The sequence below is a fragment of the Amaranthus tricolor genome, chromosome 17, assembly GCF_026212465.1.
Source record: "Amaranthus tricolor cultivar Red isolate AtriRed21 chromosome 17, ASM2621246v1, whole genome shotgun sequence".
Classification (NCBI taxonomy): domain Eukaryota; kingdom Viridiplantae; phylum Streptophyta; class Magnoliopsida; order Caryophyllales; family Amaranthaceae; genus Amaranthus; species Amaranthus tricolor.
Window position 1 is genome coordinate 5,035,795 of NC_080063.1, and position 25,852 is coordinate 5,061,646.

At 31.3% G+C, this 25,852-nt stretch overlaps 2 protein-coding genes across 2 annotated transcripts; both read left to right on the forward strand.

The window, feature by feature from the left end:
- The first annotated feature begins 1,452 nt into the window (after positions 1-1,452).
- LOC130804548 (uncharacterized) lies at positions 1,453-2,888 on the forward strand. Its single transcript, XM_057669017.1, has 3 exons — positions 1,453-1,474; positions 1,579-2,274; positions 2,854-2,888. Exons 1-3 carry the CDS (start codon positions 1,453-1,455, stop codon positions 2,886-2,888), a joined length of 753 nt encoding a protein of 250 aa, XP_057525000.1.
- A 9,436-nt stretch (positions 2,889-12,324) lies between these two features.
- On the forward strand, positions 12,325-25,852 carry LOC130804723 (vacuolar cation/proton exchanger 3). The gene is made up of 12 exons (XM_057669278.1): positions 12,325-12,701; positions 14,505-14,572; positions 19,992-20,020; positions 20,717-20,913; positions 20,995-21,207; positions 21,469-21,591; positions 22,128-22,244; positions 23,366-23,419; positions 23,512-23,628; positions 24,073-24,163; positions 24,776-24,841; positions 25,398-25,852. The coding sequence occupies exons 1-11, from the start codon at positions 12,420-12,422 to the stop codon at positions 24,835-24,837; spliced, it is 1,353 nt and encodes a 450-aa protein (XP_057525261.1). The 5' UTR covers positions 12,325-12,419; the 3' UTR covers positions 24,838-24,841; positions 25,398-25,852.

Here is a 25,852-nt window from a genome sequence, read left to right on the forward strand (position 1 = left end):
ATAACCGTTAACCGAGATTACTCGAACCTAATATTGACCGTTCCGAGTCATATCCGACCCAAATCATGCTCGAAATCGAATTTGATCCTGCTAAAACCGACTTAACCCAAACGAATTTTAGATCGAACTGCTGTAAACCTGAACCAATTTTTAACATAGAAATATGATAGACTCATATTTAATCATCTTATTAGTTAATCTAATAAAGTGTTAGATATTTTAATAAATTAAATTTTATAAATACATGGTTTCATATATTTAGAGTTAATAATCAATGGTCAATGTTTATTTAACTACTTTTAATCGAATTAGATGAAAATTGATAGAGCTTATAATTTTAATTTCCAGTCAAATAAGTAAAAGTAACAAAGTAATAATGATTACTAATTGATTTGCATTTTAACTATTTTGCTTTAAGTAAAGGGAATCTTGTTATTAATTAAAAAATAACTAACAACTTAATTTGATATTGATTCGATCGATTGTAATTAGTAATACGTAGCCGAATTCTGTTTCAAAAAAAAAAAATCCGAACCCGATTTGTACCCGACAAAATCGAACCAATTAGTAACCGATGACAACCTGAGACCGATTGACATTCGACACGAACTTCAACCGACACCGAACCGATGCTAACCCGATAGCTTGAATAATTGATCTCCAATCGAACCGTGACTAACCGACTCGACTCGAGTGTAACCCATTGTAACATACTCCCGAAAAATAACCGATCCGAAATACAAGCAAACCGAATGACACCCGTCCAAAACCGACTTGATCACCCGAATGAACACCTCTACTCCTAAGTCGGTAGCATTTGCTATAAACCAAAAAAAATAAAAGTGAAAAAATGTGATTTATGAAAAATAGCAGAAATACTTATGAATTAGATCAAAAGATAAATAAAATTTATAGATGGGAATTAAATAAAAATTGTGGATCATGACTTAAAAATAAAAATGTAGCAAATTTTATAAGACATAATTTCCACGTTTAAAAATATCTGTAACATTTGATTTTTTACGCAATTCAATGCATTAGTTCAATTCATCATATATCTAATTATGTATGATAAAAAAAATTTAAGAATTTAATATTAATAATCTTTGTATTGAGACGAATCAAATAAAATCTCATTTGTATATATTTTAATTCATAGATTGAAAACTAATTACAACTTAAGAATGCTAAATAAATAGTATAATAAATATATTATTACAAGTAATTTAAAACAAATTAAGTATTAAAATAAAAAATATAGCAAAACAAATGAGGCGGAGATGATAGTCATAGTAGTGTAGTACGTATACACTTCTTTAACCGCCACTTGAGTTACCATTATGCATGAATGAAACTTCGATGAAAGTTCGCAAGTGGGACCCACCGTAAGGCTTCTTAACTACATTTCCTCTTTAAACAAAAACAAAACCAGCCGCTATCGAATACATTAGAATGCATCCCGCTGTTTTGGTCAGTAACATATAAAAACTTGTGTTTTTATTCAACTTGATGAAGATGGTTCCAACTTCTACACTTGGGTCAGCCTCTTTCAACTTTATTGTCGGGCCAATCTTGTAGATTCTCATATCATTCCCGATGACTCTTTTAAAGTATCGGTCACCAAAAATTCCGATTGGCAATGTCTTGATAATATTGTTCGTACATGGATTTATGGTACTAATAGTCCCTCCCTTCTTGAATCGATTGTCCGTCCCAATGATAATGCTTTTGATGCTTGGACTCGCATTGAGAATAATTTTCAAAACAACAAAACTTCTCGTATTCTTCACCTTGAGTCTCAATTCAATGATATTTCTCTTGCTAACTTCCCCACTGTGAAGGCCTATTGTAATGAACTTGAGAATATTGCTACTTCTCTTAACAATCTTGGTGCTTCTATCTCCGACAATCGATTGACTCTTCAAGTTCTCCATGGTTTGACTCGGAACTACCGTACTTTTCGTTCCTTGGTACAACACATGAGTCCCGTGCCATCCTTTGATACTCTTCGCTCTATGTTAGAATTGGAAGAACATTCTCACCACCAAGATGTCTCTTCCCCTCATGACTTAGCTCTCGTCACTACTTCCAAACCATCAGTGGACCGTTCCGATACTTATGACTCTTGTGGTGGCTTTCATCACCGTGGTGGCCCCCGCCACCACCGTCGTGGTGACCGGAACAGTCGAGGCAACCACCACGGCTTCAACCCCAGCAACTATGGTCATCAAGGGCCAAGATACAAAAATCAACAGCCTCCTCTCAAGCCCAGCCGTAACTCTTACGAAAATTTGAAAAAAAAAGATTATTTAACAACTTTATTCAAAAAAAAAGCTTCGTTCAAACTTTATTCTCAAAATAAGCGTCCTTGCCTCTAAACCTAGGCTTGGTGTATACTCGCACTACTAACAGCAAATTAAAAGAAATAGTCAAAAATTTAGTCAAGAGATACTGTTAATAACAGCGACCTAATGTTTGACTGGTCAAACATAATGTCGCTTTTACTAACAGCAACATATCCCTTGACTTGGTTTGACTTTTGTTGATCTTTTTGTATGATTTAAACTAATCGTTGTAAAATTGAAAAATTGCCGTTATGAAGTTGAAAATTGCCGTTGTTATTATGTTCTATAAATAACTCCATCATCTCCCTACTTCATTGTATCAAAACTCCATCATTCTTGTTCTAGTTAATCGATTTTGAAGGTAATATAAAGTATTATGTTAGTATTATTCTCAATTTATAAATATTAATATTATTTTTGAATGTTTACTTATGTTACTATATCATATGTGTTCCGTAGATGTCACAGGAGCATTCTATTGAAGAGTTTTGTGATTGTGGTTATGAAGTTGAGATGTACAGATTGCAGCGACGTCGATCCTAGCCGTGATTTTGTTGCTTGTCCTTTCTACTTGGATGAAGGATTTGGATGCACGTACTTTAGGTGGGTTGCTCCGAAGGGTACCAAATCGCTTGAAAATGAAAAACAAGAGCTTAAAGATGAGGTATTGAATCTCAAGAGACAAATAGATGAAATGGAACATAGGAAAGAAGAGACTGAAAGAATTATGAGAAAGTTGAAGAAGCAATATTAGTTAACGGCGGTGGTTTAACTTAACGAATGAACTATGTAATTTGATGTGGATTCGTAGAACATGAATGAAATTGTGTTGAATTTTCGAGAGCATTTTCCCTATTTGAATATGATTGTCTGTTTGTTTTTGATTAAATTCATACTGCATTCTTGGCGGAATGATTCATTGCCGAAAACTCTGAGTACTTAACATCATTTCATTCATAATAAATGTGTGAAAATACGATAAAAATATATACATCTACATGTATATTACAAATTATACACAAAAGTCCAAATGTTACAAATATTAAATATGCACAAATGTTCAATATATACAAAATGTCACTAATGTTTAATATATACAAACAGTATACTAATGCTAATCCTCCTCCTGTACCCTGTCTAACTGTGACGGTTTACGACGCCTCCTACGATAGTAAGAGGCCGTCGCATGATGCTCGGGGTAGGGGAGGTGATTGATACTGTGATGATCCAGCACCTTGTGAGGACCTGACACAATAGTCGGGGCACGTTAAGTCTACCTCCTCAAGATGAATGTCGGCATGATAAGAAGATGACCCCTGCTCGTCCATAGTGGTGTCGGGCACAGCGACTTCTGGAATGAAGTTCTGAAACTGTGTTTGCATTAAAACTGATGACAGATGCAATGCCCTGTGCTTGCATTAAGTCCCTAGGATAATAATCAACGTTGACGAATACTTATAAAGTGTGTCATCGTCGGTGCTGCGGGAGCGTACTGGGCTGCCACGATGATACCTCGTGGTGTCATCCATCGACGAGTGATGGAGAGGAACCACGGTATGTATTCCGCTGAAGTAGGTGCGCCTATAGCCTCGATCGGCGCACCTTGGGCCAACAGCTCCAGCCTGTGATCCCAACGAGCTATCTGGCGCCAGTTGATCTCCAACCAGTTCTTGGGCTCCTTACCCTTGCGTGAGCTGTGATGGAGATCCGCCATTGTGTCACAAGGCGGCGGGATGCCCTGTACCATCCCGAATTGGCGCAGTACGCGCTCAGGGAGATGCACTTTGACTATGTCGAAGCATATCCAAGGTACAGAGGCTCTTCACGCCCCTGACAAGATCCCTGAGTTCTGAGGCAATGCAGCGTATGCCTCAGCGGGGTAAGGGTCCCATCGAAACTACACGTGAAAGTGTAATTAATAAATTACGCAATATGATAGTTACAAGACAAGTTGTAGTGAAGTTTTTACCTGGTCAGCTCGAAGTAGATCGAGTTGATCGCGGTAGAACCCCACGCCTGATCTTTTGTGGGTCCTTGTACGACTATCAAAGGACCACCGCGATCCATACGGCACATGTGGGGGTGGAAGAATTGGTGGCAAAAATGCACTACGTCCCACAATCCTCATCGGTTGCCCAATGAGAACGTGCTCCCACGCCCAAAGCTATGAATTGCATATATAAGTGAGTAAACGACTCTCAAAAACAAATTAAGAGAAAATCGTTAACATGTAAAGTTAACATGTAAAGCGTCTACATATAACTCTAAAGAAGGAATAGAGGTAGACTTTTAATACTCCCACATTACATCTATAGCCTCCTCATCCTCAATCGGATGAGCTAACAATTCTCCACTCATAGTGTACTTAAAACTTACATTAAAAGTACTTCTTGTAGTGTCAATGCCAATCTTAGAGCATATAAGATGTTTAAATTCATTCAAATCCATGTTTGAGTTGCATGCAAACAGTTTACGTCTTCCCCCAACATACTTAACATTGCTACTACTTGATAGAATTGAACTATTCCAAAAACATACAACAGTCACACGAAATGAAGCCATTTCTACAATAATACGTACAAAATCAACATCACCATCAAGTTCATAAGAAAGCAAGTATATTGTTCAAAATTAGGGTTTGCATTCAAATATTCTCTACATTAAATTCAAACATTTTCTACATTAAATTCATGAACAAACAACCACATTATGAAAATCATAACAAATAACAAGTACATTTGACATATTTATAGAGTTTAAGTATAGATGACCACTTTAAATGAAATACTTTTAAAAAATAAAAAAAACTAAAAAATTTATAATAAAAAGGTACCTTAATAAGCTGTAGATCACCAAGGAGTAGTAATTTGCAAGTTTATGAACCTGCATTTAATTGAAACTTCATGAATAAATATAAACCCTAAATTTTCGAAAAAAGAAAAAAAAATATTACCTGAAGTGAATGTAGTAAGATGACGGGACTAATTGGTAGTACAAACTTGAAATTTGATGAGATTAATTGAAGGATTGAAGTTTATTTTAATGGTGGAAAGAAGAGGGAGATTTTCGTGGGTTGTTAGGGCTCTCAACGAAGTAAGTGAAATGAGGAAGAAGGAGCTTCAGCACAAATTTAGAACGCATGAAGTCACTGTTAGTAACAACGACTTGACCCTGGAATAAATTTTTGACCATTTTGTTACATTTCGTTATTAGTAAGTGCGAGTATACACCAAGCCTAGGTTTGGAGGCAAGGACGCTTATTTTGGGAATAAAGTTTAAACGAAGTTTGTTTTTTGAATAAAGTTGTTAAATAATCTTATTTTTTTCAAATTTTCTAACTCTTACTCTTCAGGCCCACATTTCTTTCCTTGGTAGCAGGGCCCTTGGCCTTACTGGGCTTCCCCCTTGGGCCCAGTCTCCTCCCCCTTTTCCTAGTTCTTTTTGGACTCCTCCAAAGCAAGGTTCTCATACCAATACTTCAGCTGCTGGGCTTCTTGGTCCAAGACCAGCCCAAAATTATTGTTCGGGGTCTACTTCGTCTATGAACTACTCTCTTACGGATATTGATCAAGCCATGCACACCCTCTCCTTATCTTCTCCGGATGAGCAATTCTATATGGACACCGGTGCAACTTCCCACATGACTCGTTCTCAATGTACTTTAATGCATTATTCTCCTTTCAAGCGTCATTTAAGTCATGCTATTATTATTGCTAATGGTCACATGATTCCGGTTCATGGTCACGGGCATCTCCCTCTCTCCTCATCTCCTAAATCCCTTACCCTTAACAATATTTTACATGCCCCTTGTCTTATTAAAAATCTCATCTCCGTTCGCAAATTTACTCATGATAATATGAATTCTATTGAATTTCATCCTTTTGGCTTTTCTGTGAAGGATTTGGCCACGGGGAACATCGTTTTGAGATCTAACAGCACTGGTGATCTTTATCCGTTTCACCCAACACATGGAGCTTCCATCCCATCAACCACATCTTTAGCCTTTTCTGTTTTATCTTCTAGTATTTGGCATTCTCGTTTGGGTCATCCGGGTAATGCAATTTTAGATTTCTTGTATTCTTCAAATTCTATTAAATGTAATAAAAATCCATCTTTTGTTTATCATTCTTGTTCTTTGGGAAAACATGTCAACTTGCCTTTTGTCAACTCTAAATTTTTAAGCACTCAACCATTTGAGATTCTTCATAGTGATATATGGACTTTCCCAGTTTCAAGTCCTTCAGGTTACAAATATTATGTTCTTTTCCTTGATCATTATTCTAATTTTTTATGGACTTTTCCTTTATTCCGCAAATCTCAATTTGTGAATTTTAATACATTCGTCAATACTCAATTTGATCTTAAAATCAAATCATTTCAATGTGATCATAGAGGTGAATTCGATAATAAACTTTGTCACCAATTTTGTGCTACTCGGGGTATTGTTCTTCATTATTCTTGTCCTCAAACCTCATCTCAAAATGGAAAGTCTGAATGAAAAATTCGCACCATTAATAACATCACTCGTACCTTATTATGTCATGCTTCTCTTCCACCATCCTTTTGGCCTCACGCCTTAAATACGGCCACCTATCTTCTCAACATTCTCCCATCTAAGTTGCTTTGCAAATTTAACTCCCACACATCTTCTCTACCGCAAATCTCCTTCTTACTCTCATCTCCAGGTTTTTGGGTGTCTATGTTTTCCCCTTATTTCTTCCACAAAAATTCATAAATTACAACCTCGCTCCTCTCCATGTGTCTTTTTGGGTTATCCCTCTTCGCATCGAGGTTACAAGTGCTATGATCTCTCCTCGCACAAAATAATCATTTCTCGTCATGTGCTTTTTGATGAGGCCTATTTTACTTTGGCCCATTAATACACACTCTTACCTCCCAATACAATTTTTTAGATAATAATCCTCCTTCCCTTTTGCTTCTTTCATCCGGCCCAGCACCAGCACAGCTCCAGCCCAACACATACCATCCCCCATCCTCACCTACTAGGCCAGCATCCAGCCCAGCGGACACTAACCCAGCCCGGACTCCTCTTTTCTCCTCCTTCTTTTGTTTCTGGGCCCCCACCTCCATCCAGCCCACCTAATTTCCCTATCCCCCATACCCCTGCTGGGCCTGCTTGTGATGGCCAAACCCCATCTCCCTCTAGCCCACCATCCCCCCCATCACCTCCCACTCCTCCCTCCCCTCCTGGCATGGTTACCCGTAGTTAGCATGGTATTTTTAAACCCAACCCCAAATATATCTCCCAAGCCCTATCTGTTTCTTTTTCTCCCATTCCCAAAAATCTCGTCCATGCCCTTCAGGACCCAAACTGAAAACAGGTTATGGAGGAAGAGTTTGATGCTTTACTTGAGAATCGTACTTGGGAGCTTGTACCTAAGCCCCCTCATGATAATATTATTCGGTCATTATGGATATTCTGGGTGAAGACTAAGTCTGATGGTACTTTTGAGCGCTATAAAGCGTGTCTTATTGGTGACGGTAAGTCTCAAGAGGAGGGAATTGATTGTGCTGAGACTTTTAGCCCGGTTGTCAAACCCATATCTATTCGTATTGTTTTAAGCATTGTTTTGTCCAAATCTTGGCCTATTCATCAACTGGATGTTAAAAATGCATTTCTCCATGGTCACTTGAATGAAACTGTGTATATGCATCAACCTTTGGGTTTCCGGGATCGCACTCGACCTGATCATGTGTGTCTACTTCGTAAGTTTCTTTATGGTCTAAAGCAGTCCCCTCGAGCGTGGTATCAACAGTTTGCTGATTTTGTGGCTACCATCAGTTTTCGTAATAGAATTTCTAATAACTTTTTATTTGTTTATTTCCATGGCTCTGACATTGCATATATTCTCTTATATGTGGATGACATTATACTTACTGCCTCATCTGATTCTCTTCGTCAGTCCATTATGTTTACATTGAGTTCAGAATTTGCAATGAAGGACTTGGGTCCTCTTAGTTATTTTTTGGGTATTGCTGTTTCTCAGAATTCTGCAAGCCTTTTTCTCTCTCAACACAAATATGCTTCTGAGATCCTTGACAAAGCTGGCATGTCTCAATGCAAGCTTGCTCCTACTCCAGCTGTTACTTCTGGAAAACTTTGTGCCAATGCTGGTTCTCCGTGCGATAATCCCACTTTGTATCGAAGTCTGGCTAGCGCCCTGCAGTATCTTACTTTCACTCGCCCAGATATTTCTTATGTTGCTCAATAAGTTTGTCTATTCATGCATTATCCTCGGGTTGAACATATGGCTGCTATTCACCATATTCTTCGATACATTCAAGGCACTCTTAATTACGGTCTACAATTATATAAGTCACCCATCTCTTCTCTCTTGTCCTATACTGATGTTGATTGGGGTGGTTGTCCTGATACCCGCCACTCTGCTTTTGGCTACTGTGTTTTCTTGAATAATAATCTGATCTTTTCGTCAACCTACAGTCTCTAAATCCAGTGCCGAAGCGGAATACCGGGGTGTTGCTAATGTTATCTCTGAAACTTGTTGGGTTCGCAACTTACTACTCGAGCTCCATTGTCCTATTTATACGGCTACTCTAGTTTACTGCGACAATGTTAGTGTTGTTTATTTATCAGAAAACCCTGTTCATCATCAATGCACTAAACACATTGAGATGGATATCCACTTTGTTCGTGAAAAATTCAAGTGTGGTGCTGTTCGCGTTCTTCATGTTCTCTCTCGGTTTCAGATTGCCGACATTTTTACCAAGGGTCTTCCGCAAGTCCTCTTCGATGACTTTCGCTTCAGTCTCAGCGTCCGCAAACCTCCCGATTCGACTGCGGGGGTGTGCTAGAATATTATCATTACTAGAATAGAATTATTAGAATATTTTGTAAAAATTCATATCTTAGATATTATTTTGCAAATATTTAGTTTCCTAAAATTCTTGATTGTATTTTGTATATATTCTATTCTCATGAAATGAAATGGCAAGCAAAAATCATTTCCAATAGGAACTAGCATATCTCCTCAAGGCTCAGATAATATGGGTTCGTAAATCTTACTCACTAAATCGAACAAGGCGCATTGCCTGTATAATCTAATGTTATTAAGTGACTCTGACTTAGAGTGAGGTTTAAAGGATCAGACATATAAAACATAATCGTACTTTTTAGTGATAACAAATATGTTGTATCTATTGACCCTTGGAAACAAGCCAATAAATATCATTTATAAATTCATATAAATAAAAAATGCATATAATTTAATAAGTCGCTTTACAATAGTTTATTATAAATACAAAATTAAATAATATACTATAACACTTTAGCCTCATCAAAATAAAAGACATATAAAAATCTGTTACATTAATCAATACATATAAGTCTTATGATTACCACATGAATTCTCTATCTAAATCAATATATAAAGTATATGTTTATATAGAAAATTCAATATTGATGTCTGTCAAATAGGTTGGGCCGGGAAAAAAGAAGATTAAATGAGAATCGAACTAAAACTTTAACTATTGACGTATAGTGTCATGTTATAATGATATTTACTCCAATTAATATAATTTAAGAGTCGATTCTCAACTTAAGTAAGCACTTGATTGTATATTAATTAATTATTTTTTTTTACCATTCATGCAAAAGAGTTTCATAAGTAATGGAAACAAATGATCTATATGCATGTTAAAAGATTAAATTTTGATCTTAGCATAAAATTAGTTGTGAATAATAGTGTCTAATACCACCGAATAATTGATATGTTTGACTTGATTTATATGCATGTTAAAGATTTATATTTCATTATGTGTTTAATAATATTAGAGAATCTCAACATGAAAAGAAAGAGAGAACAAAGTTGTATTAATGGGAGTATGCACCGTTTTCTCCCTAAAGAATTTCTGGTTGTCGTCCTTTTTAATCCTTTTTTCCTTAGTCTACCCAATAAAAAATATAAATGAAAGAATTACTATAACCTAAAAAACTAATTATGTTTACAAAGATATTAATAACTAGAATGATAGAATTTTAATTACAAAAGATATGAATTATAATGTGTCAAGCTGAGATTAGACAATAATCTAGAAGGATAGCATCATGATCAGTCAATTAACAAAGCGTTGATAGGATCTTGAACCCTAATAGAGAACGAAATACAGGTGTAATGAGCACGTTGTATTTCTAATTGAAAGTAACGTAATATATATGTAGAGTTTTATTTTGGTATAATTAAGTTTTGTTGTTGTGAATATAAACCACTATTAATTATTCTATATTTTAAATACAACCACTTACCAACTTAAATTCATCGTCAAGTAATAATATGTTGAAGGCAAGTCAACCCAATCAACCAAATATATTTCAATTAATCTTGGATGTGCTTTGTGCGAAGGGAGAGGGGGCTGGAGGAGGCCCGACCCACCCCTCGATCGAAACACGTGTACCCCTTTAATTAATTTATGCCGTTATATATTAAGACAATTCAAACATCACAAAACAAAGATAATTTAGTGATTAGAGTATTGTTATCCAAAATATATATAGTTTAAAGTTTAAGTCTCCACACAAACCATTAAACTAACTTTTTATACTTACTTTTATTTTAAATTAATAACTTAATACTCTATTTTTCCCTTAAAAAGTGTGATAGTTTAAAAGTTCAAACAATTAAGATAATGCATTCATTCTACTCCCTCCGTTTCTTTTAATTTGTCCACTTTACGTATTTTCACTTTAGGAAAGGGAAATTTAAATTTGATTTTTGAAGTATATATCGAAGATAAAATATATTTATGTGGGATGTTGTCAGATTTGTGTTGATGCAAGTTTTTTAATGTATAATTTTTACAATTTTTTGTGATGCGTATCCAAAGATATTAAGGCTCAAAGTTTGCTTGTGCAAAAAATAAAGTGGACAAATATAAAGAAACGGAGGTAGTAATACTAACTTGAACAATAATGTATTATTATAATTTTTTAACGATAGAGTTAATTATTTATGGACTCATATGTATTAGACATATGCTAATGAAACATGATTTTGCTTTAAAAAATAATTTTATATGTATGGACTTTTAAAATGTGATAGTCTTATTATTCTTGTTTTTATTACTTTGACTTTTATTGTTAAATTATATATAATTTGGCCATTGCAAGCTCTAAATAAATATATGAATTGCATATATTTATGTGAATTGGTCAATGGTACTTTTACCATTATACAAAATGTTACGTGTCATTTGTGATAGCGAAAGTAATAATTGATCAAACTGCTTATAGTAATGTCATCTACTTTTTATTATAAATCAAGTAATTTTTATTTTCACTTCAAGTTTAGTAGGATGTTACGTTCATTAATAAATGCATAATATGTAACATCGATTAACAAAATAACAAAAACTTATAATTCACAATCACTTGCAGAACCACAGTGTCAAAAAACTTATGTTAAATTAGGCTGGATTTATTGTGAATGTCAGCATATTAACGAGTGAACACGAGGTGCACACACTTCATAAGCCAAAGAGATATATACCGCCCCAAAACCATATGGCTATGGGAAGAAGAACTTCAATAACTTATCAAGTGTGCACACCATGTTCAATTTGTCGATGCGGGATAAATCATCCCAACCCCCCTTTCACATGCAAACCCCCATCAAGTTCGTATGTGAGAGTAGGATCGTCATTCTTTTCGGACCTACCATTTTTTGTTTTTGATCGAACCATCGGCTCTGATGCCATGATTTCTGGTTTAACACTTATTTTGGATTAATAATTCTGTGTGTTATCTCATTCAACTGTAATGGTGATAATATATATAGGAGTTCAAAAAACTGCTTCTAAAATAACTGTTATATTAATTACTATACTAAATAACTGCTATACATGTAACTGCTATATATGTAACTGCTATATATAATCTAATACTCAGACATACATATATTATATATACATACAAATCAAAAGAAATTTCGAGGAAACATCATAGAAAAGTGCATATATATACTGAACAATATACTCATATTATTTCAACCATATTATTATTATTATTATTTGTAAGAAAAGAAAAGGAAAATAGAGAAAATGGATTCGCGAAGTAGCCATTTGCTGGAAGTTTCCGTGGGTATTGAAAATGGAGAATTTAAGGGGAATAATAAGGAGACCCGACCCGGAAGAACAGCTCATAGTATGTCCTCCTCTTCGCTCCGAAAGAAGTCGGATCTTCAACTCATATCCAAAGTTCGGAGTGGAGTTATGAGAAATATTCTTAGTAATCTTCAAGAAGTTATATTGGGGACCAAACTTTCTGTCCTTTTTCCTGCTATTCCTTTAGCTATTACTGCTCAATTCTATAGTTTTGGAAAGGTATATACTTTTATACTATTCGAGTTGGGGACTTTTTTTTGCCACGATATATTGGATAGGGTGATGATGATAATGATATACACTTTTATACTAATTATTTTTTACAAATTGTCGTATGAAACAGTCTCATTGATAGAAACGTATTATATATAAGTTAAATAGTCTATCTTATGCATATTATAAAAATATGAATTTTTTTAAGATCGTGTAACCGAGAGACCATCTTTAGGGTTGCTTATTATTTTTCATTATTACTTTTTTAAATATATTTATTACTCCCTCCTATTCACCCTACTTGTCCCATTTAGTTTTTCACACTTGTCGAGACAATATTTTAACTCTTAATATCTCAAATTATTCTTAATTAAAAATTATAAAAAGTTGATATTAATAATCATTGTACTGAGACGAATCAAACATCCCACATGACTATGTTTTAACTTATAAATTAAGAGTAAAGTACAAATTAAGAGTGATAAATAAATAGCGTCCAAAAATAAATGGAATAAGTAGGTAAATAGGGGGAGTATTTTTTAAGTTGTCCATTACAAATTCCCCGTGCACTTAAAATGATTGATCAGTAAATATATTAAATAAAAGCGATATTTGCCTAATTATAAGGATAGTAAATATAGTATTGGTAATTATAATTACTTTCTTCGTTTTTAAAGTTTGTTTGATTTGATAAAAACGCTCTCATAAAAAATAATTAAAGGGAGAGTAGTAATAATTAGAAAGAGCATAATACACTAAGTATTAGGAGAGTAATAATATAAAACTATTTTTTAATTTATTTTATCTTCTACATTGCTCATGAATGAGAAGTATGGCAACAACTTATCTTCTACTATCTATATTTACATGCACGGGAAAAAATTACACGCGTAGGAATATATATGACTCCTAAATTATCCTATCCATCAATAAAAAGATCTGTCATCAACAATAATAATAATGTCAAAGTTTTAATTCCGAAAAATTGTGATCAGCTACATAAAACAACACAAACTAGCATATTGTGGATTTTCATATTTAATTATTGTTAGAGTATAACATATTTTGAGCCCTCAACTATAAGCTTAAGTTTTTAGTTGAGCTGGTTCCTTGACATGGTATCAAAAGCTAACGTAATAAGAGGTCACGGGTTTAAATCTCAACCACCATTTATTTAAAGTGGAATATTTAGCGTGTTAGAGTATACTTTTATAACATATCTTGGGCTCAACCATCAGTTTAAACTTTTGGTTGAGTTTGTTCGTCTAACAATTATGAGCAATTAAACGATTATAAGCAATTGAGTTGATAAAGCAAGAATTTTTTAGATATTCTCCATCCTATTTTAGAATATATGTAAGGGAAAATAAAACTAATGCAAGTTATTGTGAAGATACAATGTCATTTTTATGGAGATTAAACTTTTGATTATAAAAAGAATTACAATTTATGACTTGTGAAATAATAATGCATTATAATGAAATTTGTAAAGAAAATAAAATGATTCTAATAGAGTAAACATGACTATTAAACTTCTGAATAAATTTTTCAACCAAAATTACACTATTTTTTCAATAGCACCATTTAATATCAATAATCAAACTTGCTATAAATATTTAAAAAAAAAAGTGCATGTAATGCTTTGTGTTTTTAATTAATGTTAAATTTATCTATTTTTAATTTTATTTTTTGACAAGATCTATTTTTAATTAAGTTTTTGTGTTTTTAATTTATTTTTGATTTTTAAGTTAGAATTATTATATACATAAGTAAAGAACTTTTCATATGGTTATTAATTTATAATTGCAGGAATGGGTTTTTGCTTTGAGCTTGCTTGCCCTTGCCCCACTCGCGGAGCGAGTGAGCTTTTTGACTGAGTAAGTTTGCTTACCTTTTCATGTTCTTCTACTTGCTTGAGAATTAATGAACTAACTAAGATTGTCATTAATAGTGATATAGTTAAGTTTTAAATTATTTTTATGTCTTTTAATGAACTAATAATGATATTCCCTCTGGATTTTAATAACCACAGTTACAATTTATATACTGATCTTATATGGTATATATTTCTCCATGTATTAATGTAAAATATGGTCAAGTAAGATTTCGGCTCAATACAAATTTAATAATATTAACTTTTTAAAACTTTTTATCATATTAAATTAAAAATACTAAAGATCAAAATCGTATATTGGATAGCGTGAAAAAAGAAGCCTAACAATTATTAAAAACCAGAGGAAGTATGTTATAAGAAAAAAATATAGATATCAGATCGGTAGCAAATTTAAAATGACATTGAAAGTACATGTACTATATATAAGCTTTTATCACTACAAGATAATATGCTTTCAGTGGGATTTATTTTTTATTGACATTTAACTTAAATGTCACTATTTTAAATTTCTAATGGTATACATAATAAATTTAGCACTATAATAAAAATCACACTAGAACTTTTCACGATATAAAATCTAATGATATTTCTCATAAATGCCACTATAAATTAGTCACAATGATACAAGTCTTTAAAGTCAAATAAAGTGCTACTAAATCACTTTATAATAATAAAACTTAAAATAAAAATAAATAATTATTACATTAAAATATAAATTAGTTATATTTTTTAAGGTCAATAAATCTTAACTATGTGACAAAAAGTTAATTTTGTTTTGGTGTATATATCTTATTAAAATTTCATGGAGTTAGAGCTGTTCAAATCTAACCCAACCCGAAAATTCGACCCGAAAAAATGTTAATTTTTTAGGTTTACCGAACCGAAATTATCCGAACCGATACTGCACTCGAACCGTTTGATAACTGAAAAGGGCGAAATCGAACTCGAACTGCAACCGAATTTTATAACCGACATATAAACGTTAACCGATGTTACCCGAACTCAACAGTGATCGACCCGAGTCAAATCCGACCTGAATTATGCACGTAACCGAATGCAACCTGACTAAAACCGATTAAGATTGAACTGCTTTTAACCCGAACTGATACAAACCCGAATCGATTATTAATCGAACTATTTTTAACCCGAACTGATACAAACCCGAACCAATTGTTATCAAACTGTTATAAATCCGAATCAATTTTTCACCTAATTTCAGCAAATTAGGTCCAATTCCAGTTTTCTAATTATGATTTTTTGAATATTTGAAAACTAATTTCTAATATTAAAACATTGTAAACAAGATTATATATAAATAAATAAGATTCCCCATGATGTTAATATCAATTATAAACCAATAAGCACATTACAAAAACCTTAGAAACATACTGAAGTTGAACAACACAAAAATTTAGATGTTTCTTCAACACTTCAATCTAGACTTATCTTGCTTTCTATTGCTAATTAATAATTATATATTTCATGTTAGTAATCCACCAATTCTTCAAGCTTTAAGCCCCAAAAATTTACATTCATCACTTATACATCCACCAAATTTAAATATACAAATATTAAGTTTTTAACCCCAAAAATTTACATCCATCACTTATACATCCACCAAATTTATATATACAAATATCAAGTTTTTTACCCCAAAAATTTACATCCATCACTTATACATCCACCTAATGTAAATATACAAATATCATGTTTTTAACCCCAAAAATTAACATTCAATCAGCAACTATGTATAGTTATATATCCACCATATAAGTATCATCCATCAAATGTACGTGAGTATGTCCACCATTAAATACTTTCTCCAAAATGAAACATAAAAGTCGACAACGAGCACAAAAATCTCTCACGTACTGCTGCTTTGCTTGTGGTACCATATTTCAATCTTGAACAAAAACAAACAAAAAAAGTATTAAAAGAAAGTAATTCATTCTTATAAGAAAGATACAAAAAAGAAACGCCTAAAATTTTGCTACCAGAATATGTATCACATGTCGGGTGAGATCATTGTAATGCCTCTCAAGGTCAACAAACGCCGCATGTTCAGCAAGCTACCAACATGAATCATAGCTAAGGAAACATTTCTAATTGCCTGATCTCAAGTAAACAAGGCTATTAGAAAGTTGCCTATAAAACTAAGACTCATGGATAACATTCACCCAACCCAACGACTATCAAGTTTCCATGTGACTTGTAAGGTTAAATTACTTGGACAACTTGTCTAGGGTTCGGGTTCACATTCCTTGGAGTGGATACACTAGTTTGTAACTCTTCAAACGCTGTTAATTTCAACAAAAATAATACACATGCTAGTAATTTATCTCAATATTGAACACAATGCAAAACAATGATAAAGTACACAAAACATATAAGGTACTTAAACCATTAGATTAACAAATTACTCGTGTTAGAAATATTGTCAAATTGAAAACCATTAGCTTTATTTGCCTCATTAGCATTCATCTTCCTACAATTAAGAATGAGAAATTGAACAAATTCAAAACCATCTTCAAATTTCAAAAGAAGTATTGAACATTGTTCGAACAAAATCATACACTAATATATATTCAAGATTGCATACAGAAGAGAATTGCATACAGAAAGTAAATCTTCATAAATACAGACATCAATTACACGATGGGGCTCCTTCCAAAGCAGATAAGGTTGCATATAGAAGAGAATTGAACTAAATCTTCATAAATACAGACTTCAAGCATACCAAGAAAGTAAAAACTGACCCCAATGAATATAACTTTCAAAGACAACAGCATCAGCCCTTACCTCCCTTCACCAAATTTAATCAAGTTCATAGCCCCCTCATCAATGCCTGTGAATAAACTCCCTTTCACAAGCATACATGGAAGATCAATCCTATCCGAAAGTACCTGGTATAAATTTTATGAAAGGCTATCGTCAAAACTCAAAGAAATTTACTCAAAACAAAACTCAAAATTCAAAGCAATTTACTCAAAGCAAAACTCAATCAGTGTGGCTATGACGGTGAAGGTGAAGAAACTAGGGTTTCTTCGACTGCCTTAAGATTGTTGGGTAATTGGGCTGCGAGAGTGTGAAGTGTAAACTGAAAAAAAAACATGAATTTCATACCTACAGGCTACGGTACTACAGGCTGCCGGAGATGAACGTGTTCTACCGGCCGGATTGGAAGAGAACAGATGGGATTGTAACAGGGCCGCCAGTTACAGTGAGAGGATGAAGAAGAGAGAGTTAGGTTAGAGTTTATTAAAGCGGGATTTGGGAAGTTTTAATGAATATCAAAATATGGGAAAGGGTTTCATTTCACAATTTCAGGTTGAAGAAGCCAACGAAGTTTTTTTTTTTTTCAATTGAGAGTGACATGACAATTTCTTGATTGCTGATCTGATATTAGCATTATAAATCCAACGCCTAAAACACCTTATCCGTGTGCTATCTTAATAACCAATAACATTTTGTGCAAGTACAACTCATAGATTGCTAAGATGGTAAGATCTCACACGTCTATATACAATGATCAACAACTTAGAATAAATAATGTATCAATTGAGTAATATATTCATCAAATTGGACAATTAGTTATCTAAAATAATTTATTTGAGTAATATAAATATTGTATATCAAATATTATATTTTTGTTATTGAATTTGGTCAAATTGCATAATTTAGGCTATTTAATTCAAAGTAACAAAAAAGGTAGAGTATTAGTTTCATTTACTATAATAGATCGAATTACGATAAGTGAATTTTGAATTACGATCGATTATTAATAATAGCCTATAAATTACTTTAGAATATTCAAGATCAGTTTAAGAAATAAGTAATAACGTTGAGTTAACTGTCAATGATAGTCTATAACTATAAGATAGTTTGTATTAGTTTCATTCACTCCATTAGGTCTAGTTTCGAACATTATTAAGCTTTAAATTAAATACAATCAATTATTAGTGTAATAGATTTATTAGTTTAATGTATTCAAGGTCACTAATAAGTATAAATACATAATATCATATAAAATGGTTATGATTACTTGATTAATCTAATTCACTTTGTTATAATAAGTTTCAATTATCAAACTTAGAAATACGATCGATTATTAGTGTAATAGAGTAATGTATATTCTAATAGCTTATACTTCCTCTAATTAAAAACAAATGTCTCATTTGGAATTTGCATAAATTCTCTCTCTAGTAATATATTCTAAATTTCTAATAATTTAATTACAAGCCTAAAAAGAAATCGACAGAATTATTCTGAATTTGAGGGACTATTAGTTTAGAGTACTCAATAACACTATTGTCTAAGTATGTAATAGCCTATAAGATAGTTTAGATTATTCTTATTCATTCAAACAAATCGAGTTTCAATTATCGAGTTTTAATATTCAATCAATTATCAAAAGTAGCAACATGATGCATTGTTAAATAATAGTCTCATATATATATATATATATATATATATGTATATATATATATATATGTATATATATATATATATGTATATATATATATATATATATGTATATATATATATATGTGTATATATATATATATGTGTATATATATATATATGTGTATATATATATATATGTGTATATATATATATATATATGTGTATATATATATATATGTGTATATATATATATATGTGTATATATATATATATATATATGTATATATATATATATGTATATATATATATATATGTATATATATATATGTATGTATATATATATATGTATGTATATATATATGTATGTATATATATATATATGTATATATATATATATATATTATATATATATATAAACTAATTGAAATAAATTGATCTGCCATATTAGATAAAACAATGGATAATTATTTTTTGTAAGTAAATGAGTATACTGCATACATCAATTAAAAACCCGACTATTAACTTATTTCGATATTGACCCCATCAATAGTTGTCCGTAACCGATAACTACTCGAAAAATAAAGCTCGAACCCGATTTGTGCCCGAAAAAACCGAACTAATGTTAGACTGATGACAACCCGAGCTCGATTGACACGCGACTCGAATTTCAACCGATAACAAACCAGTTTGAACCCGATAATGCGAACAACAGTTGTTAAACCGACCCGTAACTAACCGATCTGACCCAAGTATGACCCGTTGTTGCATACAACCGAAAATTTACGGATTCAAAATCCGACCGAGCCGAATTACACCCGTCCGAAACCGATCCGATAACCGAACTGGAGTATAGAGATCAATTATATCTTTTCTCTGTTGAAAAGTAAGTGCCACTTTTGTTACCGAGTATAATTGTAGATCAAAGTTTTTGGCGCTGAATTTATATTTTTCTATTTTCTATAGTCAATTAAATTTAAACTGTGGTTGTTATTTTGCAGACAAATTGCTTATTTCACTGGTCCAACAGGTATATTAATCTATAATCATAATCATGAATTCTATGTAATTGATCATTATTAAATATAAATATATAATTATGTTGATAAAAATTCTAGGATAATAATAATATATATGAACTAGTATGAACAAATCTTATTTAGACATTTTTTTATTGTACATATATATATAAATATTTTTTTAGTAGAACTATCCTAAATATTATTAATTGGCTCTTAGTATGTGGAATTATGAGGTCAAATTATACAAAACTTTATACTTATAATAGAAAATAGATGCTTTCCCACTAATATTATCGTTCGTATAAAATATCTGCAACTTCATACATATATAATTTGATAATCATCATATCAAACTAATAAATATGCTTAAAAATGATAAATATCAACCTTAGAAAGCTTGACAAATGAGATTATTTTAGAGGATGATAGTTGATTAAATGATAATATTTATCTAATTAAAAAATATTTTTTTTAAATTGGAGCTGAATTAGGCAAAGTATATATATAATTTATTAAAACTATTCTACATACTTAAATTAAAATTTAATTTGATACATTTAATTGAATGAAAAAGTAATGTGTTTAATAAATAATTTAAAAAATCAGTATTTAATTTTTAAATTACAAAAATCATGTATTTGATTAATTTACTGATAATAATATATATTTCATACTCATAAAGTTGGTGGATTTATATGATACAGTGGGAGGGCTTTTGAATGCAACATGTGGAAATGCAACAGAGCTAATCATAGCAATATTTGCCCTAAGCCAAAACAAAATAGATGTGGTCAAATACTCCCTTCTTGGTTCCATACTCTCTAACCTTCTTTTGGTTCTTGGTACTTCTCTCTTCTGTGGTGGTCTTGCCAACCTCAACAAGGAACAAAAATTTGATAGGGTATATATTTTTTTTTTTTATTATTTTTTTAATTAATTAATTAATTAATAATTATTTAATAATATATAATTAATTTAACAGAAGCAAGCAGATGTTAATTGCTTCCTGTTGCTGTTGGGATTGTTCTGTCACATATTGCCATTGTTGTTCAAGTATGGTGCAAAATCAAGTGAAGTAATTGGTGTACCAACGCTGAGTCTATCAAGAGTAAGCAGTATTGTAATGCTGGTTGCTTATTGTGCTTATCTTGTCTTCCAATTATGGACTCATAGGCAATTCTTTGAAGCTCAACAGGTTATCATTTTCTTTTTATATCTGATTTTATTACTTTTATTTATACGATAATATTTCGTTACCCTAATGCTCCTATCTAAATGCATACGATAATTTAAAAGATGAATATATGTAATTTTACTTGTATGTATTATGTACGATTTCATATGAATAAAAAGTACAGATAATATAGTGATTTTAATCAAAGAAATATAAATTTTTGATCGATTAATATAAATTTATATATGTTGATTTATGGTATTATAATGGTAAAACAAGCAGGATTCTGACGATGAAGAAGCAGAAGAAGAAGCTGTGATTGGTTTTTGGAGTGGGTTTGCATGGTTAGTGGGAATGACTGCTATAATTGCATTATTATCTGAATACATCGTTGGTACTATTGAGGTAATTTTATTCTTCATCAACCTACTTTTTAGAGTATTTAAGAATAATGCTGTTATTTTTAAGTGCTACTCTAAAAACAAAAACAATACTAATTAACTACAAGTGTTTAAAATAGACTCAATCTCATATTTATATGACCTTATATTATTAATTCGACTTAAAACCCGATTTTAAAAACAGAGTTACAACAATGCAAAAACCAATAAGGATACAAGACTCGATTGTAATTGCAGACCGTAAACACATGACATAAATGGACCCAATGACTTCAATTGAAATACTATACATATTATACTGTGGCAGATCCATAAAAAAAAAAAAAAAAGTAATGTCAGTATAAGTAAAACGCACCTATTAGATTTTGACCCTTGGTTACATATGTGGAATACAATACACCAACCTACTCATTTAGAGTAAGTGACATCACGTTACATTCGCCATTGCTATTATAAGAGTTGTGAACATTACTTAACATATTGATTAACAAAAAGGCAATTAATAAATTTGTAATTATTTGTTGTTCATTGTGGTGACAGAATGCTTCAGAGTCATGGGGAGTATCAGTAAGTTTTATCAGCATAATATTGCTGCCAATTGTAGGAAATGCAGCAGAACATGCCGGAGCTATCATTTTTGCCTTCAAGAATAAATTGGTAATCAGTCTTGTCTTCTACACCTTTTAGGAACTTCTAACAAAATATATACTTAAAATTAGAGATCCACCAAATTTTTTGTGTGATCAAATATTGGTATAAAATTTGAAATATAAAATCCAAATTTTTTAAAAGGTTTAAATAGTTATTTGTAACATTTGGTTGAGAAAAAAATTGTACTCCAAGAGTATATATATTGCGTGTCATTCTGGTTTTTCTTTTACTCCTTTTGTTTTGTTTTGTTTTTTATTTTTGTTTTCACAATTTTCAAATTATTATTCAAGTCTTAATATTACTCCTAGTATATAAGTTTTATAAAAATTATAAAAGTAATATATTAGAATTTTATACTTTAAAGCAAATATAGCAAGATTTCACATTAATTGACATATTTAAATTCATATATTTATGAAAAATTATGTTAAATTAATTTCTCTTTTAATAAATGTAATAAATAAAATAAAACGGATAATGTAATATATAGTATATTAATTAATATACTATACAGAAAATATTGTTGGGTGTAATATTTCAGTAGTAATACTCATCATGCTATATAACAATATAATAGTTTAAAAATCATCAAAAGGCAAAAGCTAATGAGTGTTCATGGGTGTTTGTTAACAAAAATAATAGGAGTAACGTATTTGAAAGATTAAATTAGGAAACAAAATAAAGATAAAAATAATATTTTTTTCGTCTTCATATGATCTTTTCAAATAAAATTTACGAATTTTAGTATCAAACTTTGATTATGATTTTTTATCGATCTATAAAAAAACATATTCATGTGGAATTTTGATAGATTCGTCTCAATATATATTTTTTAAATATCAACTATTTAGAATTTTTAAAAACTCAAAATTAAAATTATTTGACTTTTAAATTTGCATTGAAATCTGTGTAAAAAGTGAATGGGAAGAACAAATGAAAACAGAGGGAATATAATATACTTTAAAGCATGATTTAGTGATAGATTCTAAATTTTCATACCATATTAGATAATATGTTCTTATTAACAAACGCCCCAGGAGCGTTGGTTTGCAAGATGCTTATTAAAAATATTCACCTTTATTTAATGTATAATTAGTTCACTAAAATTGGATTTGCAATTTGAACAGGATATTTCGTTGGGTGTTGCTCTAGGATCAGCTACTCAGATCTCCATGTTTGTGGTACGAATTTGGCCACAAAATTTAAAATCAATAATATTCTTAATTGTAATTTGCTGCTAATTATTTGTTAAATCAAATAATTAATTGGGCAGGTTCCATTGTGTGTTGTGGTAGCATGGATAATGGGTGTTAAGATGGATCTTGATTTCAATACCATTGAAACTGGTTGTCTAGCTCTTTCCATAATTGTCACTGCCTTCACTTTACAGGTGTGTGATGTATCTTGATTTAATATAACTGTCAACGAATTAAACAACTCAACTAAAAGTGTAAACTTATGGTTGAGATTTAATATACCTGGCGGTTGACTCTAAATATTTCATTTTAAATGACTAGTGGTTGAGATTAGAACCCGTGACCGCTTGTCACATTAGCTTCTGATATCATATCAAGGAACTCTAACCATAACACATTAACACCACCTTGTTTGTTATTACTGTGGTTTTCTGATTTTAATTTTAAAAATTTAAAGTCATATAATATATGTCCAATAATGACATAAAAACTTTATTATACATTTGTTAAGAACATAATAATCGTAAAAACTGAAAACTAAAAAGTAAAAATCACTTTTCGAAATTTCTTACTTTAGATTTTTAGTTTAAAAACGACAATAAATTAGATTCTAATCTATAAGTTATGTGGTTGCGCAGGATGGAAGTTCTCATTACTTGAAAGGATTAGTTCTACTTTTCTGCTACATTGTTATTGGGGCTTGCTTCCTTGTTCATCGTTCTTCGCCAAGTAAGAAGTCTTTTTGATACTCAGAAACAATTTTTTTTGTAAGGAAGATTAACATGTATAAATTCGGGTCCAATTAGAGGCGAAACCAGAATTTTAGTAATTTATGGGTCAAATACATCATATAAATTAAGCTTTCGATGATTTTTGAGAGTGGGATGTTACTGATCTCCATTATCAATAATAATATTATAAACTTTATAGTTAATTAATACTAAATTTAAAATACCTATAACTATAGATGTACGTGTTTTGTTTGATTTATTATATTGATTGACTTTTAAGACAAATACGACTATCACGTACTCCTATTTGTTTTAAAGAAATGTATTAAGTTGTATTTGTCCGTTCTTTTGAATTTATTATGGTGCTAATATTAAATTGAGAATATTTTGCGTATTATGTAACAAAATTAAAAAGATAGATAAAATTATTCACATGTCTGATGTCAGGTGATGATAAGTTTAAGTAAAGAGAAAATGTCTCCTAAAATCAAAAGTGATTATACTAATATTTTTTTACGTTTATCCAATATTGAAATGGTGTGTTTGTGCTTTATAGTTAAAACTAAGGTTAATCAATCATGCATTGATCGTAATATTTATTACCCTACAGACGAACCAAACATCTTGGAGTTGCCAATTCCATCTACAACCAATAAAGTCTTCAGACTTTAAAGAGGTATACTACTCATTTTATCATAAAATTGAAATGTTATTATTACTTATAACATTTTCCCTTTTATTATGAAAAATACGAAAAATGACAAGTGATTATAACACTAATGTATCTTAGAACCAACTTACTCAAATGGTTGAGGCTCTAAATTTATTATATACGTATTCTATTTTATATGTTCAGAATTCAGCGTGACATGAGGTCATTGGTTTGAATCTGAATCACCTCTTATTTAAAGTGGAATATTAAGCACTGGGTATGAGGAGGATATGTATTCCATCCACACTTTTAGCCCAAAGGGCTCTCGTGTGAGGGGGCATGTTAGAATACATCCTGAAGGGCGGAACTATCAATTATCAGTTTAAACTTTTAATTGAGTTGGTCTTTGACATTTTATAGGCTAAAAGTATAAATGCAAAACAAATTTCCGACGCTAATAATTTTACTCCAAACGAAGATGAATAAGATTTAAATCTGTTGCATGAACTTTAGATAATATGTCTCATGATACATTATATACTTTATCATTTACAATTAATTACAAGTAAAAAAATTGCAGGTTTAATTCTTCAAAATGAATCATCAAAATGCAGTGAGCAAGAAAAAAGAAGAAAAAAGTTGATCATTTCATCAAGCTGCAGAGTTGTTCAAAGTTGCCCATGAAATCTGGCGCAAAAAAAAAGATAAAATAAAATATAAACATGCTCAGAAAAGGTACCTTAGCTTATATTTCTGGTCAGCATATATAATTCAATTACTATGGAAAGAATTATAGAGAAGCTGGCGCAGATTCTGAGGAATGAATTCATATAAGTTTTGTTATTTAATTTATGGTTATGAAATTCTAATATATATTTTAGTTAGTTGTCTCCATATATAATTCATTACAAAGTTTGTTTGGGAGGAGATGATGTTACTTAAGATAAATAATATGCATTGTTAATTCCTTTGTTAAATTTTGTTATTGATTGGATAATAATAATAATAACAATGATAAAGCATTTTTAATTGTAA